This window comes from Panthera pardus, unplaced genomic scaffold (genome assembly GCF_024362965.1).
Source record: "Panthera pardus isolate Hobbes unplaced genomic scaffold, ASM2436296v1 HiC_scaffold_20, whole genome shotgun sequence".
NCBI lineage: Eukaryota > Metazoa > Chordata > Mammalia > Carnivora > Felidae > Panthera > Panthera pardus.
The window spans coordinates 85,953,534-85,973,413 of record NW_026526766.1 but is presented as its reverse complement, the minus strand read 5'-3'; the positions used below and the strand labels follow the sequence as shown (position 1 = coordinate 85,973,413).

Genomic DNA, 19,880 nt, shown 5'->3' with positions numbered 1-19,880 from the left:
AGGAAATGACTCAGGGTGGGAAGGAAATTGCCCCACCCCGTGTCACCTCCCTGCTCCGTGGGTTAAATTCCAAGGATCTTGCCAGTTAAATCCCCTGTTAACTCTGAAGTTGGTCACACTGCAAGAAAGGCAGGCAGAGCTTCAGTTTCCTCACCCGTAGGGTGGGAAAAACAGACTCACCAGTAAACAGCAAGGGCCAGTGAACAAGGGTCTGTGGCCACCTTGGGGAGCGGGACAGAGTTAGCACCTTTGACAGATAAGGAGAAGCCACTTGGCTGAGCCAGGAGAGCAAGGAGTCTGAGTGCCTGGGCCCTGCACCAGAGGGCTGGGGAGAGCCTGTGAAAGTACTTAACTACCCCTCCCTCCCTTTTCCCTTTCCTTTCCTTCCTTCCTTCCTTCCTTCCTTCCTTCCTTCCTTCCTCCGCTCCCTCTCTCCTTGCCTCCTTCCTTAATCTGGAGACCAGGAAACTAATGAAAAACCAGGACCCCAGGACCTCAGGCTGTCAGTTGCGATGGAGGAGCCCTGGGGTCCTAGCTCCCCCAGCTCCAGGGCTTGGGGCCCACCTCACGGGCAGGTGACTTGCGCAGTTGTTTAGGATCTTATGCTTAGCGTAACGCTCTGCTGTTGTCAACCTGAAATTCTTAACAGTACTTTGTCATAAGGGGCTGCACACTTTCATTTTGCGCTGCACCCTGCAAACTATGTGGCCAGTTGTGCCACGGAGTCTGGGTGCCAGGGAGCACACTCCCCCTGCTGCCCCCAGCCTTCTCAGGAGAGCCTGGAGACCCGGCCCCTGGCCCACGGCACTGCTTTATGCGCCCGGCCTCCCCCGCCCCAGTGCCAGGCAGGCCCAGAAGGCTCTGCAAGCGTGGGAGGAGCGGGGAGAGCCCTGAGCTGGGGAAGTAGGAGCAGGCTGGCAGCCGAACGCCAGCTGCTGGCCTGGCAGTGGCCAGTGTCTCTGAGCAGGTATTGGGCAGAGGTAAGGGTGGGATGTAACCTGGCAGGCAGAGGGTTGGTGGGGGAACTTCCAGGCTCGGAGGGAGGGCTCTGGAGTGAGACCTGGCCTCCCTCAGGGTCCTGCCGTGGGATCCTGGCAGATTAGTGCCTTCTTCCTGGCCTCAGTTTCCTCATCTGTGAAAGATATTAAAGTAGTCCTCACTGGGGCGCCCAGCTGGCTTGGTAGAGCATGCGACTCTTGACTTCGGGGTTGTAAGTTCAAGCCCCATGTAGACATGGAGTCTACTTAAAAAAAAAAAAAAAAGTAGTCCCTACCTCATGGGATTGTATGAATTCACCGAGGTGGCCCCAGGGATGGCCCTTGATGTGTGGGACTATCATTTTCAATGGGATCTCCCTTGCTCAGCATCGGCCCTGCCCTCCTTGGCCCTGACCAGCTGCTTCCCTGCTCACAGTCTTGTCCTGGGTCTCCAAGGACAGAGTCTGCTGTTTCTGAGGAGATTTGAACTCACACCCCTTCCAAGAGGTTGCCGCCTCCTCCTCCTCCATCCCCCAGGAGATGCTGGCTCAGCCCCTGGGCCCAGTGCACAGAGGAGCCTCTGTCCTGGTCCTGCCCCCGGGTGGGATGTTTATTGCTGGGTTGGCCTAAATAATGTGTCTTTCTGGGATGGTGACCTGGCAGGCACGATCCACCAGTTTCTTCCTCCGGGCCAAAGACAATGACCCCTGGCTGCTCTGGTGACTGGTTCTGGGCCTGCTGAAGGCTCTCCGAGGAAGCCTCTTCTCTGCCACTGCAGTTCCAGCAGCTTCCAGGAGGTGAGTTGGGGGCGGGACCTTCCTCCCAGCTCTGAGGAGTGTGGCCGGGTGGGGCACCGTATGTGCAGCCCCCCTTCGGGGATCTGTTTTCCTGTCCACACCCCTGCTCCTTTGTCCCCTCGGCAGGCCTGCTGAGGACTCATCTACTTCCTCCTGAGGTCAGAGGGGAAACCAGGTGAGCCTCACAGCCTGGAGGTGTCTTAAGGGGCCTCTTCTCAGAAGGAACTTGGGGCCAGCTACTTCCTGGTTCCAGACCCACTGCCCGGGTCTTGGGAACATGCGCTTGGGAGCAGCTCCTGTGTGCAGGCCCATACCTGCCAGAGACGCTCACTGGCCTCTTCTTCTCTGTCCAGAGGAAAAGAGCCTGGAGTTCCCAGGCTTGACTCCCACACTGGCTGTGCCCAGGACCCAGGAGGGAGAGACCTGGGCAAGTCTTGACCCCTCTCGGGGCCTTGGTTTGGGTCTGTGTAAATTGGGAGCTAGGGTGGCAGGTGAGGGGGTCTCTGAGGGCTCCTTCTAGGGCCCCACGGAAGGGAAAATCCCCAACAGTGCAAAGATTGCTAAGGGGTAAGAAGGGAAGGTGGTCACACTCAGGACCCCCGCCCCGGGACAAGAAGGCCTGAAGCAGAGGCCATCTCCCCCACACCATGGATGGGCAGCTCTGTGGGGAGGACCAGCTCAGGGCAGAGTTGGAGAACAGCACCAGAATTGGCCATGGCCACCCGTCCATGAAAGCCCTGCTGGGGGTGTGGGGCAGGCCTTGGGCTTTGGGGCAGAATGACTTGTGGTTATTCAGCAGACAGGCCTGGGGGAATCCCAGCCTGGGCACCTGTGCGCACCCCGAGTGGCACTTTCTCCCTCTGGAGGGTAGTAGTACCCATCGCATAGGTTATTTTAAGGATTCAGTGAGGTGTATCTGCAAAGTGCTTAGCACAGGAGAAAGCACCTGGCATGCGACACACTGGAGCTGTTTTTCTTATCCTTGTTATTATTGAAGTGGTTCTTTTGGGGGGGCCCAGGAAAAGGGAAGTCAGCCCTACAGCAGAGCTTCCTGGAATAAGCCTTGGCCCGGCAGGCCTGAGGGGGGAGCTCCAGCTCCGGGTTTGGTCCAGGAACTGGTTCTGCAACACTCTGATCTCCCTAGTCCCTGTCATTGGCCTGGGGCAGGAAGAAGAGCTGGGGACAGGACACCCCCACCCCTGGTAGAGGCTCTAACCTGAGGGGTGACTTTGGGCAAGGGGCTCCTCTTCTCCGAACCCCCATAACCAAGCTTCCCACCCGGCTGCCCTGCTCCCTGCCCTGTGGTTTTGTGTCCTCCCGCTGGCAGGGTGAGAGGTCTGGGGCTGAAGTGGGGTGCGGCTCAGGAAGCGGATGGAGGTGGACACCAGAGGGGCAAGAAGCCTCGAATCCACCTTTGGCCCTCCCCACTGAGCCCCACTGCCTAGTGGGCAGTGTCTACACAACCTGGAGGGAGGACCTTGGGCACGCCCCCCCCCCCCTTTGGTTTTAATTTAAAACAAAGTGGTATTAACAAATGAGTCCAATGTAAACAGCCTGGAACTTTATGAAGCAGAAAATAAAGGTAGCACCCACCCTTCCTGCCCCACATCCATTCTCCAGGGGGACACGACTGCCAGTAGTCCAGTGTGGATTCTTCCAGACTTTTTATGTACGTTTACAAATATATAGGCATAGATAGTTATATACTTTAAAAAAAATTTTTTTAATGTCTATTTTTGAGAGAGACAGATTGCGAGCGGGGGAGGGGCAGTGAGAGAGGGAGACACAGAATCAGAAGCAGGCTCCAGGCTCCGAGCCGTCAGCACAGAGCCCGACGCGGGGCTTGAACCCACAAACCACAAGATCATGACCTGAGCCAAAGTCAGATGCTTAACCGTCTGAGTCACTCAGGCACCACCCCACCCCCCCCCCCCCGATAGTTGTATTTTTTTTTTTAAGGAGTCATGCTATAGATGCAGTTCATTTTTTTATAAGTTAAAAACTCAGTTTTTAAATATAAAAACATTGTGGCTGTTAATCTTAAAATTTCTGGAAAATACAGTTAAGCCAAAAAAAAAAAAAAAAAAAAAAAGCAGCCCATAATCTCATCATTGCAGAAATAACCACTCTTAACACTTTAATCACTGATAGGCAAAAAAGTATCTCCTTATTTTAATTTGACTTTTTTCTCTAAAAGTTTATTATTTTTGAGAGAGAGAGAGAGGGTACGCTTGCATGCACGAGCAGGGAAGAGGCAGAGGGAGAGAGAAACAAAATCCCAAGCAGGCTCAGCACAGAGTCCGACTTGGGGCTCAGTCTCACGAATCACGAGATCATGACCTGAACCAAAATCAAGAGTCGGACACTGAACCGACAGAGCCACCCAGGCGTCCCTCTTTCTTTCACCTTTTAATTACTGTGATACATGGGGCACCTGGGTGGCTCCGTCAGTTAAGCATCTGGCTTCAGCTCAGGTCATGATCTCACGGTCCGTGAGTTCGAGCCCCGTGTCGGGCTCTGTGCTGACAGCTCAGAGCCTGGAGCCTGCTTCGGATTCTGTGTCTCCCTCTCTCTCTGACCCTCCCCCGTTCATGCTCTGTCTCTCTCTGTCTCAAAAATAAATAAACATTAAAAAAAATTACTGTGATACATAAAAATGGTGGCATAGATCATTCTTGTAAATTATAAAACATAACAATATAATGAACCTCTCAAACCCCAAGTCCCACTTAAAGACTAGAGTGGTACTAGAAATGCCCGCCTCTGTTTCCTCCCTCCCCTTTCCTGCATCCCTGCCTACCCCACAGAGACAACTGTGTTCTTAACTAACTTTTGCTTGTAAAACTTTAATCATTCGGATAGGCAAAAGCTAACCCCCTCCCTGGCTGGGAGAAGTAGCCTGCTGCCAGCTGTATGCTTAATATAGTGTGTAGTTTTGTCTTCTGGGACTTGTCTTTTTCACCGCTCGTGTCTCTAAAACCCATCCTTGCCATTGTAGCTTGTTCGTTTTCCCTGCTATATAATAGTTCACCGCCGCATATGGCAAAGGAAACAAATCCATTCTCCTGTTGATGGATATATAGGCTGTTTCCAGTTTGGTGTTATTTCAAGGACCGCCACTCAGGATTTTGTTGTGTACACGTGAAAGAATTTCTCCAGACTACACATGCAGGAGGGGAAAGCAAAGTTTTACAATTTCCTTTTCTAGCATGATTAACGTCTTTAAGTTGCTTTCTTCACTTAAATAGCCTGTAAATATCCTGGACATGCCTTCCTGTCAGTGCATATGGACCCTGCATCATCCATTTTAGCGGGGCTGTGCCTTTATTTAACCAGGCTCCTAGAATGGCTACTTAAATTGTTATGTTTCGTTATCACATGAAATGATGTCATGTATACCCCAGTACCTATAAGTAACATAACATTCTGAATCCTTAAAACACCCTATGAGGTCGTTCTTCCTGTTTCCCAAGGCAGAGGAAAGGTAAGTAATGTGCCACGACCCAACATCTGGTGGGGTGGCACACAGCTGGACTTGACTCCACAGGAGGACCGGTGAGTTCACCTACGGTGACTCCTGGATGCAGGGCTCTGGAGGTCCTGGGGAAGGGGGCCCAGAGAGGAACTCAACTGGTTCCAAGCTCAGCGTGCTCCGGGACTCAGTTTCCCCATCCGGGTCGTGGCGGCAGTAAAGCGAGATAGAAGCGGGCCCGACCCACACTGAAGGTTTCCAGAAGGCTGTTGCGGTTTTCATTGCCCCTACCGGCTGCCCAGAGGGGCAAGCGACGCGCCAGAGCGGCCGGGTCCCGGGGTCGCCCGCCCCTCGCCCTTCCCCGCCGGCGCCGCCCGGGGGGCGGAGCCACCCGCGGCCCCTCCAGGCTCCGCCCGCCTCCCCGGCCTGGGCCAGAGCGGCGGCGGCGGCGCTAGGACCCGGCGGGCGTGGGCTGCGGCGGGGCCTGGGCGGCCGGAGCAGCGCGGACCCCGGCTCTCGGCTCCCGGCGCCATGTGAGGGGGCTCGGGGGCCGCGGGGGGCCGGGCGCTCCCCGGGGGAGGTGAGCGGGCGCCGCGCAGAGGCGGGCAGCGGGAGGGGGGGCTCTGCCTGCGCCCCGGGGCGGGGGCAGGGAGTCGCCAGGGATGGGGAAGATGCGGGGCCTCGGGGCTCCTCCAGACCCGCTCTCTCTCGGCGGTGGCGCCTGGAGGTACCGGTCCTCGCGCCCTAGGGCCGCCGCGGGGTTCGCGGGGCCCCTGCCACTGACTACCCCATTAGAGCTCGGGGACCTGCCGCCGTCCTGCCTCCCTCCTCGTCCCAGCTGGCGCTAGGGCTCCGGACCCCCCCGAGTGCGGAAATCGGGGGGCTTAGCGCAAGAGGGGGCGCAGAGAGTGAGTCGTCCCCCACTGGTGGACCCACGGGCTCAGCGCCCTCCCCCATCTAGACGTTAGGAGCCCCCTCCCCCTCCTCCCCGGAGCCCTCCTCCCGAGCGGCTTGTGGGGGCTTCTCGACCCTGCAGGAGGACCCCACCTCCCCCAGCCCCCCGGCTGAGAGAGGCAAAGCCCCCAAACAGAGGGCAGGGTGTGGCCCCCACCCTGAGCCCACGACTGAGCCCTCTTCCTGAACGACCAGCCTCGGGGCTTGAGGCCACGCTCCTGGCCCGGTGCTCTGGGCTGTCGCCTCCCCAGCCTTAGCAAGTTGCTCCCCAGCAGGCCTGCTCCCTGGTGCTGGGCCAGGTGCTGGGCACACACTTGGTGCCCTCTGGCCCCTTCCAGCGCGAGGAGATCCTGGAAGGAGATCCTGGCAGGCTCAGCCCTGGGCTGCTCTCTGCAAACAAGCTGTAAACAAGGCTCCCCAGCAGACTCTGGGCAGCTGTGCAAGGAGCTTGGCCTCTCTGAACCTCACTCTCCTTATCTGTGAAATGGGAAGTAAGAGCCCTTCCTTTGCAGCGTGGCCAGGAGGATTGGGTGAGTGCGTGATGCATAGTGTGGCTCCCTGCACGCCTTCCTCGATATTAGAGGGAAGTGGCTAAGCCAGGTGTCCAACAAGGGGCAGCATTTAAGCTGAAGGTGAGGCAGGCCTTCAACAATGAATACCCACAAGACTCACAGCTACTGTCAGGCACTGACCCAGCACTTGCAAGCTCCTTGCTTCCCTTGCCGCAGCTGCTTGAATCCTTTCAACAACCCCGTAAGTCACCTACTCTTATTATTCCCATTTCAGAGATGAGGAAACTGAGGCTCAGAGAGGTCACATGGCTTGCCCGAGGCCCCTCAGCCAGTAAGTGGTGGAACCGGGATTCGCACTGGCACCTGAGATGCTGTATGACCAGGACCTTCCCAGAGCAGGAGGGTGACGGGGCTGACCAGGGGGTCGGTGGTCCTGGCTGAGGTCACTGTTCGGGCAAAGGTGGGAAAGTATTGGGTGGGCCTGGGAACTGGAGTGCTCTGGTGTGTCTGGAGCTTGGGGCATCCGAAGGAAAGGGTAGCGAGAGGGGAGGCTGGACCGAGATGGCCTGGACTGCCAGCCAGAGGGTCGGTGCTCCTAAGCGCGACCCTGGGATTCTGGACCCCCGTCTTGCTCCCCAAAGGGCTGTAAGGCCTAGGACAAGCTGCTTTTCTCTTCTAATGAGCCTCAGTTTCCTGATCTGTGTGGCAGGCACTGTACCCAGTGAGAGTCCCCAGTACGCCCTGACTGGCCCTCCCGCCTGGGGGAAATCTGAAATCTGAAACCGGGCTTGGGAGGAGGGGGGCTTCCGCGGAGAAGGGGGTGGGGCTGGGCAGTGGGCGGAGTCATGGCCCAACCAATCAGGAGCGGCATGTGGGGGGAGCCTCCTTTGGCCTGTCGTGCCGTGGCTATTCCTGGTGGCTGTGTAGGAGTAAACAGCCGCCAGGTCAAGGGGTGGGGATAGTGGCGGGGCCTGGAGGCCCCTGGAGGGGAGGACCGAGCTGGGGAGCCCTGGGCCTCCGTTTCTCTTCTGCACACTCTCCCTCCCTTAGTGCCTTTTGGCCTTGAATCTGCTGGAGGTGGCTGGATGCAAGCACTTACTCCCTTTTGACAGGTGGGGAAACTGAGGTCGGAAAGGAGCTAGGGCCTGTGAGGAGGTCCCCTCGCAGCTGCAGCTGCTAAGGGCCGACTGGGGCAGGAAGGAAGGGCTGTTACTTGAGGCTCCCCACCTACCCTCTGAGGGTGCGGCTGTGGTTATAGCGGATTGTCCAGTCTGTGCCCTTAACTCCTAAGGGCTTGTTGTTCATTAACGAAGTCACTCAGCGAACCTCCTGCACCCACCTCCACGCCTTTGGAGGCACAGTGGAGAATGCGAGTGAGGATCTGTGCCGGCTGCACGCTCCGAGAGCTCTCAGCCTAGCCGTGAGGGGACACACAGAGGAAGTTCCTGGTCTACCCTAGGCTTGGACGCTGAGAGGGCATGAGCAGGGTCCAAGAGGGCAGGGTGTTCTAGACAGAGGGACAGTTGATGCAACTTCTGGAGGGCTGCCTGTGCTTTATTCCAAGCCCACAGGGACCTAAGTCAGAGTAGGAATATACAGTGGGGCTCTTGCTGAGTGGGGGGCAAGCCCCCCAGCTTGGGAGCCAGCTTTAGGCCCTCCAGCTGCCTAGGAGAGCTAATGAGTGGGAAGGTCCCTGCTCAGGAAGCAGAGCGGGAGAGAGAAAGAGAGAGCAAGGAGAGAGAGAGGTCGGGCTCTGCACCACCGGGCTGTGTGACCTGAAGGCAGGTTCCTGCCCTTTCCGGGCCTCAGTGTCTCTCTCTGCAAAATGCGTATGACCCTGAGCCTTGAAGTCATGGGTGGGTAGGAGAGCTGGCGGGGTGGGGAGGGTGTAGCCTTTGACCAGCTGTGGCCATAACGCTTTCTGTGGCTTGCAGGTGTGACCCCACATCCCTGCCCCCTGGGCCACCTGCAGGACGCCGGCCCCTGCCCCTCAGCAGACGCCGGAGAGAGATGAGTAGCAGCAAAGTAAGTCCCCCTTCATTTCTCGTCCCCATCCCGGCCTTTTATTTACCCAGTGAAATGGGCTCCTTTGGATCTGTGCCCCAGACCCAGACAACCACCAGTGCCTCTTTCCAGCCAGGAAGTGCCTGATGCCCCGGAGGCCCTGGCTGGAGCTCTGCCGTGGCCACTGATCTCTGTGGCTTTGGGCAAGCTCCTACCTCTCTCTGGGCCCGTATCCACCTGTGTCTTCCTAGGTTTGACTGGTCCATCTGTGGTAAAGGATTGGCCCATGTGATGGACACAGCACTGGGATGTGCCGGACGGAGGGTACTGCTCTGAGCAGTGGTCAGAGTCAAAGGTGACGGAATGTTGTTTGCGTCACTCTGAGGCTGTCAGAGTGATCGATTCGTTCCTGCTTTCCTGAGCACCTACTATGCGCCTGGCCCTGCACACGCCTTTCCTGGGATCCACTGCAGCGAAGCTTTGGAAGAGCCTGAGGGTTGGGGGTGGTGTGGTGTGGACGTACCAGTGTGGGTCCAACTGAGAGAGAGAAAGCACACAGTAATTTGAACAGGGAAAGTTTAACATAAAGAATCATTAGGTACAGCCGGGCATTGGAGTCACGAGGGATGGCCATTCTGAGAAATACAGGAATAGCCAGTACAAGGAACAGCCACCACCGGCAGGGCCGAGACCCAGGCCTTGCTGGAGAGGGCACAGCTCTGGCCCACCGGGTGGCAGAGAACTCACTGTGGCGGTCTGCTGGTGGAAGTCATCACAAAACCACTCCCTGGGCTATGGGGAAGGCTGCTCACAGGAGACCACTCCCAGGAGGCACTCAGAGCTCATACAAAACTGCTCCGGGGAAGCTCATGGTCTCTGGGTGTTGTGTGTGGTTGAGTATATTACACCCGCTGAGCTCTAGAGAGGCTGTGATCATAGAAGGGGCCAGAGACACTCTGCTCCCAAAGTGCCTGAAGGCACGTACAGGAGGAAGCTGCTGGCCACATGTGCTGTGGAAGCCATGTGCTCTGGGGGAGCAAAGGCACCGGGACCAGGCGTCAAAGCCACCAGAAGCAGGAAGCAAACTCCTTTTCTCCTGCACTGCCTCTCCAGCGTCCTTTCCTGACAAAGCTTCACCTGCGTTTAAGCTGCCAAGGACGTGCATCTAAGGGCCCAGGTCCATTTGCACAGACAGGCAAAAAGGATGAACTTGGAGCTGAGAAGCGATACACGAATAACCAGCACAGAGGGGCGGTTAGCGCAAGGAGCCGGGATTTCCGGGCCTTGCCTAGCTGTGCCGACCCTGGGCAGATGAATCCCAAGGGACACTTTGGATCTCGCTTTCCTGCCCTGGCAGTGACAATGCATCCCACTTTGTCCCGTGCATCCCGCTTCCTGACCAGATCCGTCCCCTCCAGCTTTAATGAATGACAAACATGACATTGGGTTACTGTTTGGGGAAGACCAGGATCCCCTCCTTTGAATGTCCCACCTGTCTCCAGGCATCCTTCCAGCTGTGGCTGGAGGGGTCCTTCTGACACCCACATCCAGTCCGATCCAGCAAGCCTTCTCTGAGAACCTTCCGTGCTTCTGTGCTCTGGGAGCTGGGATACGGTGGCCATCGAGGCCATCTCGGTCCCCGCCCGCGGAGCTCATGGCCTCACTGGGGGGACTGCAGTTTGAACAGTGTGACCGGCGCTGTGATAGGGGGTACTCAGGGGCCAGACGAGGTGGTATCTGAGCTGGTCTGGAACGAAGAGCGGGAGTGAGCCAGGCGTGGTGGGTGGCAAGGATGAGGCGGGGGCCTGCCGGGCGGCCGGGCGCTCACCAGCCTCTCCCCTCTCCAGGAGCAGCGGTCAGCAGTGTTCGTGATCCTCTTTGCCCTCATCACCATCCTCATCCTCTACAGCTCCAACAGTGCCAATGAGGTCTTCCATTACGGCTCCCTGCGAGGCCGCACCCGCAGGCCTGTCAACCTCAAGGCATGGAGCATCAGCGACGGCTACGTCCCAATTCTTGGCAACAAGGTAGCATGACCACCTCGGGGCGCTCCCTGAGACCGGGCTGGGGGCTGGTCTTTCCCATTGCCCGCCGTCACTGTTCCCTCCTCCTCCTCCTCCTCCTCCTCCTCCTCCCTCTGCTGCCTCCATTCCTTCTAAAGGAAAGGGGGGACCCCAGGAGTCAAGGCCATAGCTTCCAGTGCCTTCAGCCCCTTGTTTGTTTGTTTTTTAATTTTTTTTTTAATGTTTATTTATTTCAGCGGGGGGAGGGGCAGAGAGAGAGGGAGACACAGAATCGGAAGCAGGCTCCAGGCTCTGAGCCATCAGCCCAGAGCCCGACGCGGGGCTCGAACTCACGGACCGCGAGATCGTGACCTGAGCTGAAGTCGGATGCGTAACCGACTGAGACACCCAGGCGCCCCATTCGGCCCCTTGTTTGCTGTGTGATGTTGCACAAGTGCCCTGTCTCTCTCTGGGCCTCAGTTGTCTTCAGGGTTCCATTTTTAGTGCTGATATCCTACTGCCTCCTGAGTCAGAATTCCTAAGGAGAGATGTCTCTGGTTTTCACGGATCTCCATCTCTGCTGGGTAGTCCACACAAGGTTTGAGAGCAGAAGGCTCAAGTATTTGACAACACAAAAACAGTCCTAATAATGGCTGCCCTTTGTCAGTTCCCTGCTGTGTGCCGGGCACTGTGATTAGCAGTAATGAGCATACCAACCCTGTAAGGTCAGCATTGTTATTCGCCTTGAAGAGATGGGGAAACCAAGACTCAGGGAGGCAAAGTCACTTGTCCAAGTCCACACAGCAACGGAGGGGAGGAGCCAGGGTATTTTTTGCCCCAACCCCTGGGGAGTTGTAGCTGTAGAGAGAAGCCAGAAATCATTCCTGGGGCTTCTGTTTGCCTTGGGTAGCCGTGAAACGCAGGTTGTATTTCTGGGGTTCACCCCATAATCCTCTGAGCCCTAGATGTTTTCTGGGAGGCCAAGTAGATAATCATTGGCCTGGAATATGAACTCCGCCTCCCAGGAGAAGGTGGTCTCCCAATCCCTGCCTGCCTCCTTCCCCTCCCTCAAACCCCACCCCCCCAGGGGTACCTAGGCAGCTCAGTTGGTTAAGTGGCTAACTTGGGCTCTGTCACAGTTCCTGAGTTCAAGCCCCACATCGGGCTCTCTGCTGTCAATACGGAGCTGGGTTTGGATTTTCTGTCCCCATCTCTCTCTGCCCCTCCCCATCCCCCCCCCTCTCAAAAATAAACATTAAAAAAAAATTAAAAACAACAACGACCCCCTCCTAAATCCCTCAGGGTCTTTGCACACGTCGTGTGTCTAGAGCCTGAACCAGGGGCTCTGAATGCACCCTTGCTGGGAAAGGGCCCATTGGCAGGTGTTCAGAGATGGATTGACACCTAACTGAGACCCTAAGAATCCTTGAAAGAGAAACACAAATAATGGGACCAGGGAGAAAGTGGAACAGCCTGAGTGTGGGTGACACCAGGCTGACAGGGGAAGCCAGTAGAGCTCGGGAAGGCTGGAAAAGCCATCCGTTGAGGTCCATGGGAGCTGTTGTTAGATCTTGGAGTGAGGGCTCAGAGCAGACTGCCTGGAGGAGGTGGCGCCTGAGCTCACACTTAGAGGGCGAACAGGAATTCCATGGGCAGAAAACAGGCCCCAGAGAACACGTGGTTTCAACTCACTCACCGGTGGGGGAAACAGGCCCAGACGGGCTTCCACACTCTTTCCTTTTTGACAGGTGGTGTCTTACGTGTGGATGGTGTGGAAATGTCATGGGTGCCCTGGGGAGGTTGCCCTCTTAGGAGAACTGGACCAAGCCTGGGGCTCTGTGGCCATATCGACCTGGGTTCATACCCCAGCACTGCACTCCTCTGCTGGGTGACTTTGGGGACATCCCTGCATAACTGTCCTGTCCTCCTGTTCCTTCACTCGGCTCTGGACAAGTGACCGCCTTTGGCTTCTCAACACACGGTGGCCATTCCCACTTCAGCACCTCTGGTCTTGCTGTTCCCCCGCCTCAATTATTTTCCTATGTGGTTCCTCTTCATCCTCCTGGTCTCGGCTCCGACAGGCCCCCACTGGATGATCTTTCTAGAGGAGCCCCCACTCCTGTCCCTCCTGATCCCTTGCCTCTGTTGTATTGTCTTCGTGGTACGTTTTGCTCACCGCCTGGCATCATTTTATCTTTTACTTGTTCTCTGCCTAACTGTGCCTCTTGAAGGCAGGACGGGGCCCTTTTTCTCATAGCTCTGTCCCTGGTATTTAGCCATTAGCCAGCTTGCTGGAAGTGTTTGTTGAATGTCGAGCGAACAGCCTTCAGCTTCCCTGTTTTTACAATGGGAAAATAATTCCTGCCTCCTGGAGGCCTGGATGTACAGAGCCTAGGGCCTGGCACCGAATGGTCGCGATAGTGTTGACTTTCCTTGCTGCCTCCCCCCAGACGCTGCCCTCCCGGTGCCACCAGTGTGTGATTGTCACCAGCTCTAGCCACCTGCTGGGAACCAAGCTGGGCCCTGAGATCGAGCGAGCCGAGTGCACAATCCGCATGAACGACGCGCCCACCACAGGCTACTCGGCCGACGTAGGCAACAAGACCACATTCCGTGTGGTAGCCCATTCCAGCGTATTCCGTGTGCTGCGGAGGCCCCAGGAATTCGTCAACCGGACCCCCGAAACTGCGTTCATCTTTTGGGGCCCCCCAAACAAGATGCAGAAGCCCCAGGGCAGCCTTGTGCGTGTCATCCAGCGGGCAGGCCTGGTGTTCCCCAACATGGAGGCCTATGCCGTCTCTCCCGGCCGCATGCGCCAATTTGACGACCTCTTCCGGGGTGAGACGGGCAAGGACAGGTACCAGCCTCCTGCCTGCCCCCTCCGGCCGGCCCTGTGCTCCCCATCAGCATTCTCTGCCCAGGGGGCCTGTTGTTCCCGGCATGCACTACTCTGAGGGTGTGGTCACTTCCTGCTGCTCTCTGCTCAGGTTTTCCTAGGGGATTTTCATTGTGTCCAGCCCTTAGCATGAGTCACTTCCAACGGGCTCTGCATGGTCTCGTCTCCCCCAGGAAGGCTTCCCAGCCTGCATTGCTCTGAGGGAACAGGGCTCCTAGCATGCTCTGCTCCCCGTAGTCTGCCTCTGGAAGGTATTGACTGTACCCAGCATGTCTTGCTTTAGGCACACGGTTGCTCCCAGCGTACTCTATCCTAAGGATACATCTTTCCCAGCATGTCCTTCTCTGGCTAATCTCCCCAGAAAAGCTAGGCCGATGCTATCCAGTAGAAATATAACGCAAGCTGTATGTGTAATTTATATTTTTGTAGTAGCCCAATTAACCCAATACATCCAACATAAAGACCCTGTGCTTATTTTGTTTGACTTATCCCTAAGTATTTATTTTTATTTTTTTTACGTTTATTTATTTTTGAGAGAGAGGGAAAGACAGAGCGTGAGCAGGGGAGGGGCAGAGAGAGAGGGAGACACAGAATCCAAAGCAGGCTCCAGGCTCTGAGCCGTCAGCACAGAGCCCGACGCGGGGCTCGAACTCACGGACCGTGAGATCATGACCTGAGCCGAAGTCAGAAGTTCAGCCGACTGAGCCACCCAGGCGGCCCCTGATTTATCCCTAAATATTTAAAATTTGAGGGTGCTGTTGTAAATTGTATTTAAAATTTTGGGGGTTCCCAACTGTTCATTGCTAGTAGATAGAAATACAGTTGGTTTTTGTGGGTTGACCTTATATCCTGTAATCCTGCTAAGTTTCCTTATTGGTTCTGGGAAATTTTTCTAGGTTCTTTGGGATTTTCCATATACGTAATCATGTTGTAAGGACAATTTCCAATATGTATGCATCTTATTTCTTTTTCTTGCCTTATTGCACTGGCTAGGACCGGCAATACAAGGTCAAATTGTATTGGAAGTGGTGAGAGTAGACATCTTGCCTTGGTCCCGGTCTTGGTGGGAAAGCATTCAGTCCTTCATCATTGAATATGATGTTAGCTATAGAGTTTTTAGCTGCTCTTTATCAGGTTGAAAAATTTCTCTTTTCTAACTAATTTGCTAAGAGTTTTTATCATTATTGGATATTGAGTTTTATCCAGTGTTTTTATGCATCAATTAATATGATCATGTGGTTTTTCTTAAGACTATTACTATGGTGGATTATACCAATTGATTTTTGAATATTGAATCAGACTTGCATTTCTGGAATAAACTCCACTTGGCTGTGGCGTATTATTCTTTTTTATATACTGCTGAATATGACTTGCTAATATCTTGTTCAGATTTTTGTGTCTGTATTCATGAGAGATCTTGATCTGTAGTTTTGTTTGGTTTTTGTGCTGTTTTTGTATGGTTTTGGTAGTATGGGTAATGCTGGCCTCTGAAAATGTATAGAATTGGTGTTATTTCTTCTTTATTTTATTTTATTAAAAAAAATGTTTTAATGTTTATTTTTGAGAGAGAGAGAGATAGACAGACAGACAGACAACACAAGCAGGGGAAGGTCAGAGAGAGAGGGAGACACAGAATCTGAAGCAGCTCCAGGCTCTGAGCTGTCAGCACAGAGCCTGACGCGGGGCTCGAACCCTCAGACTGCGAGCTCATGACCTGAGCCGAAGTCGGACACTCAACCGACTGAGCCACCCAGGCACCCCGGTGTTATTTCTTCTTTAAATATTTCGTAGAATTTGCCAAACTCTCTGGGTCTGCAGAGTTCTTTCTCAGAAGGTTTTGAACAATGAATTCAATTTCTTAATAGTCACAGACACTTAGGTTAATCTGTTTCGTCTTGGCTGTGTTTCAGTAGTTTCTGATTTTCAAGGAATTGGTCCATTTCATTGAAGTTGTGAAATTTACGTATGTGCTTGTTTGTGGTTTTCTTATTGTCCTCATGTCTACAGGATCTGCGATGATGTCCTCGGTTTTATTCTTGATACTGGTAGCTTGTATCTTTGCTTTTTCTTGGTCAGTCTTGTGAGAGGTTTATTTTCTTTCCAAACTTTCCAAAGAACCACCTTCAATCAAATATATCCAAACTATTTTCGGTTCAACATATGATCAGTATCAAAAACTACCAGTGACATTTTCTGTGTTCTTTCTCTCATACTAAAAAAATCCCAGGCATATTTTACACCGACAGCACATTTCAACCACACGTCGTGTGCCCACATGTGGCTACTGGCTGCCGTAGTGGACAGCGAAGGCTCCAGGTCCTTGGCTACCTCCCGTGCCTTGCTGTGAACCCGTGGTCACTCTCAGCATGACCTTCTCTGATTAGTCTCCCTTTAGGCGTTTGCTCCTAGCGTGGGCACAGCTGTTCCTAGCAAGTTCCATCAAGCAAGGCCATGAGTCTAGTGAGCTCATGGTCACTTGCAACCTGCCCTACTGTGACCAGTCTCCCCGGGAGTCTATTCCCAGCGTGCCCTGTTCCTTCAAAGGCGCTCTCTCCACACCCCTCATCTCTGCCCAGACAAGTCCTCTGCCAGCACGCACGTGTTCCCACAGTGGGGCTGGGCTGCGGGGCGGGGGGTGGGGTGGTCACTGAAGTTGGGGGAGGGCCCTGATGGCGGGAGGAGTTCTGGGAAACCCCAGGTGGGTTGACCGTTCCTCCCTGCCTGCCTGACCCCTCATCATGCCCCCTCTCTGCCCGCAGGGAAAAGTCCCATTCGTGGTTGAGCACCGGCTGGTTCACCATGGTGATTGCAGTGGAGCTGTGTGACCACGTGCACGTCTATGGCATGGTCCCCCCTGACTACTGCAGGTGAGCCCCCCACCCCACACAACGCCCAGTCACTAGCTGCAGCTTGGAACCCAGAAACATTGGCTGGGGGTGCCTTTGAAGCCTCGGTCTTAGGGTATTCAGACTGCTCTGCAGAGATCTAAGCTCCTTGGGGCTAGCTGCCTCAGGGGCCTCTCCCCAGCTCAACCATAGTCCAGATTTTGTATATTAATGGCCACTATTATTGAGATGACCACATGAAAAGCCCATGTACCAAGCGTGGCTTCATTCATTATCTCATGTACTCCTCACGGTGACCCACATGGATAGTTGCATTACTCTTTCTGTTTCATAGATGAGAAAAACTGAGAAAGATGTTTTGTGAGTGGCCTAAGGCCCCACAGACAGGAAGCAGTGGGGCCAGGCTCCGGAGCCCATACTTCTTACCACTACCCTACACTGCCTCCCTCTTCAGGAAAGGAAACGTTCGGATCATATTAAAAAAAAAAAAAAAAAAAAAGTTGGATGGTCATAAACCTAGTCCACCCTACATCCATTCGACAGATGGGAAAACTGAGGCCCAAGGAGGGGCAGGGATTCCCCCCACCCCACCCCCCCGAGCCAAAATCCTATAGCAAGTCAGGGGCTGGAAAGGGCGAGGGCTGTGCCGGTGCCTACCCTGCCCTTACAGCCCCTCTCTGCTCTGCCCCAGCCAGCGGCCCCGTCTGCAACGCATGCCCTACCACTACTATGAGCCCAAGGGACCGGATGAGTGTGTCACCTACATCCAGAATGAGCACAGCCGCAAGGGCAACCACCACCGCTTCATCACGGAGAAGAGGGTCTTCTCATCCTGGGCCCAGCTGTATGGAATCACTTTCTCCCACCCCTCGTGGACCTAGGCCGCCCTGCCTGTGGACCCCTCCTAAGGGACACAGGAGAGGCCTCTCTCCTGCCAGCCACTCAACCAAGGGCCGTCTCCTGGCCAATCAAGGCTGGTCGGAGCGTCTTCTGGCCAATCAGGGCCTTGTCGGGGGTAGTATCCTCTGGCCAGCCAAGGCCCGGGGGTATCTCTTGACCAATCAGGGATTTGAGCTTCTATGTGGTTAATCAGGGGTGTTGGGGGTATTTCTCGTCCAGTCAGGGTCTGAGCATAGTCAATCAGGGTATTTCTGAAGTTATCTGAGGCTAAGGACATGTGCTTTCCCATGAGTCCTTGGTCCGGAGCCCCAGGATGGACCTCCAGTCACTCCCTGAGGCTGGGACGCTGAGGTCCTGTCCCGAGGAGCTGGGAACTTTGTGTTGCTCCCTCGCTTCCCAGAGCCAGAAAGAGAAGCTGCATGGGAGTGGGGCTGTCTGGAGGGCAGGCCAGACCATTTGGGGGGTTGTGGGGGATCCTAGAGGTGGGAGCCAGCATCCGGGTCTTGGCTCTGCCCTGAGTGGCTTTGGACAAAACCCTTGCCCCCTCTCTGGTCGCCCTTCTGCCCATGTCAGGTTCTAACGTGGAGGCTGAGACCCCCTCCCACTTTCCCCATTGACCTCCTTGGGTCTGTCCTCCCTGAGACTGGACCCCTCCAGCCACCACCCTTGGCTGGGGGGCTCAGCTCCCTGGGGGACTGGGGTTCCCTTCCTCTCCTCCTTCTGGAAACTTAAGGGTATTTTTGCGCAAACTCCCACAGAGTTTGGGGGGAATATAACAGGAAAGGGATAAACCTTCAGCTGTTTTCTTAGTCCCTCCACTCAGCTGCCATTAGTTTGGCTCTTAAAGAGCCAGGCTCCCTTTTCTGCCATCCAGCAGTGAGGATTTCTACCTATTGGAGGAGACTTTGGGGCTGAGAAGGGGGGAATCCCAGCCAAACTGGGGTTTCACATAGCCCCTTTGCAGCTGCTGTAGTTGTCCGAGGGCCTCCCCTCCGCTGGGCCTGGGAGGGCTCTAGGGGGCCAGGAGCTGTGTTGCCTGGGTTCTGTCCCCTCACTCTACATCAGGCACTTTATTGCTGGACCTCAGTGGGGTGGGTTCGCCCCTGCTCTTCCAGAGCCTGGAAGGGAAGACTGGAGGGCTTCCTGGAGGAGGCTGTGGAGTGGGAGGGGTCAGGGGGAGAAGGAAGAGGCCAGCAGCAAGCCTTTGCACATTGGGGTGGGGGCTGGGGACCGGCAACTACCCCAGACTTGGTTTTGTAACGATTTGTACAGAATAAATGCACCTAAGCTCTGGTTCCGTTTCCTGTGTCTCTCAGATCCAGCTTGACTCCCTCTGGCCTGGCTGTGGGCTTCCTCAGGACAGTGCCCACACCCTCCAGCCAGCCTGGAAGTTCATACACAGGATGGCCAGCTCCTTCAACCGGCCAGTGAGTCATGCGTTTTGCAGCTTGGGTGGAGACCTGGCAGCCCCGGAGGTGTGTGGGGTTCCTGGAGCCAAGCCCACCTGGCTTTTCCAGTCCCTCCTCTCCCTTCCTGTGTGACCTCAGGCACATCACTTCCCCTCTCAGAGCCCTGGCTCCCTCATGGGTGCGACAGGTCCGGACACTGCTCTTGACGTTCTAGGGAGGGGAGGGGCCGTGTGGCAGTTCTGTCCCAGACAGGCCGCGGAGGGTGGTAAGGACTACGAGACAATGACACAGGGCACTCTGAAGAGGTGACGTGCTTCCCTTCCCTTCCCTTTGAGGCCTGGAGGAGGAGGAAGAGACCTGCGGAAGTTTGGGGGAGGTGCTTCTGGCAGGGAGAAGTTGGGGGGGGGTGGAGAATGACATCTGTCACAGAGAGCAGCTGGGGGGCACTGGAAAGAGAGAGCACATTGAAGGGGAGAGGACAGACGGGGCTCAGAGGTTGACTCTAGGGCCTGGGGACACTGAGGGCAGGGAGTGGAAATTTCCCGCGAGGCCCAGTGGGAAGAAGGCCGCAGGGCTGCAGCCCTGGGAGGGGCCTGGTGAGTCCTAGACCGCACGAGGCAGCCGCCGCCTCGTTTGTTGGGTTTGTTGACTCCAGGTTGGCAGGAGGACGGGGGTCGGTGACTCTGGCAGATTACAACCTGTTTAGGCAGATAAGATGCCCTTGGGAGCGGAGGCCTAACAAAGGGTGACTGTGTAAGACAAGGGCGGGCGGCCTGCTGGGACGGGAGAGAGTGCTCCCCGGGCACGGGGCCAGCTGGGATGGTGGGCCCCGGAGCTGGGAGGCGAGAGCTCGCTCACGGACACGCTCCCGCAACGGGTAGCCACGTGCCGTGTGCCGTGTTAGGTGCCATTGGCGAGGGAGGGAATGTCAGGTGGGAAGAACGGCCGGAACGACAGCCTGCTGGGGGCGACCCACAGCCTGCCTCAGTAGACAGTGAGTCCACAGAAGGAAGGAGCGGTGGGAGAGGAGACTGCCGGGGGCTGGCTGGGAAAAGGCCACGAGTGCCCGTGAGAGGGGGGCAAAGCCACAGTCCTGTGGCAGCAGCAGGA

General features: G+C 55.6%; 1 protein-coding gene across 14 annotated transcripts; it reads left to right on the top strand.

Annotated features, from left to right (window-relative positions):
• Positions 1-1,711: 1,711 nt before the first annotated feature.
• On the top strand, positions 1,712-18,654 carry ST6GALNAC6 (ST6 N-acetylgalactosaminide alpha-2,6-sialyltransferase 6). 14 transcript variants are annotated; one of them, XM_053908317.1, is made up of 7 exons: positions 1,712-1,774; positions 6,987-7,043; positions 8,647-8,737; positions 10,564-10,743; positions 13,170-13,576; positions 16,375-16,482; positions 17,153-18,654. In XM_053908317.1, exons 2-7 carry the CDS (start codon positions 7,018-7,020, stop codon positions 17,340-17,342), a joined length of 1,002 nt encoding a protein of 333 aa, XP_053764292.1. In that variant the 5' UTR covers positions 1,712-1,774; positions 6,987-7,017; the 3' UTR covers positions 17,343-18,654. The 14 variants fall into 14 exon arrangements, with proteins under 14 accessions (XP_053764292.1, XP_053764295.1, XP_053764296.1 ...); XM_019421034.2 differs by lacking the exons at positions 1,712-1,774; positions 17,153-18,654 and adding exons at positions 5,672-5,826; positions 16,796-16,937; XM_019421022.2 differs by lacking the exon at positions 1,712-1,774 and adding an exon at positions 5,678-5,826.
• The last annotated feature ends 1,226 nt before the right edge of the window (positions 18,655-19,880 follow it).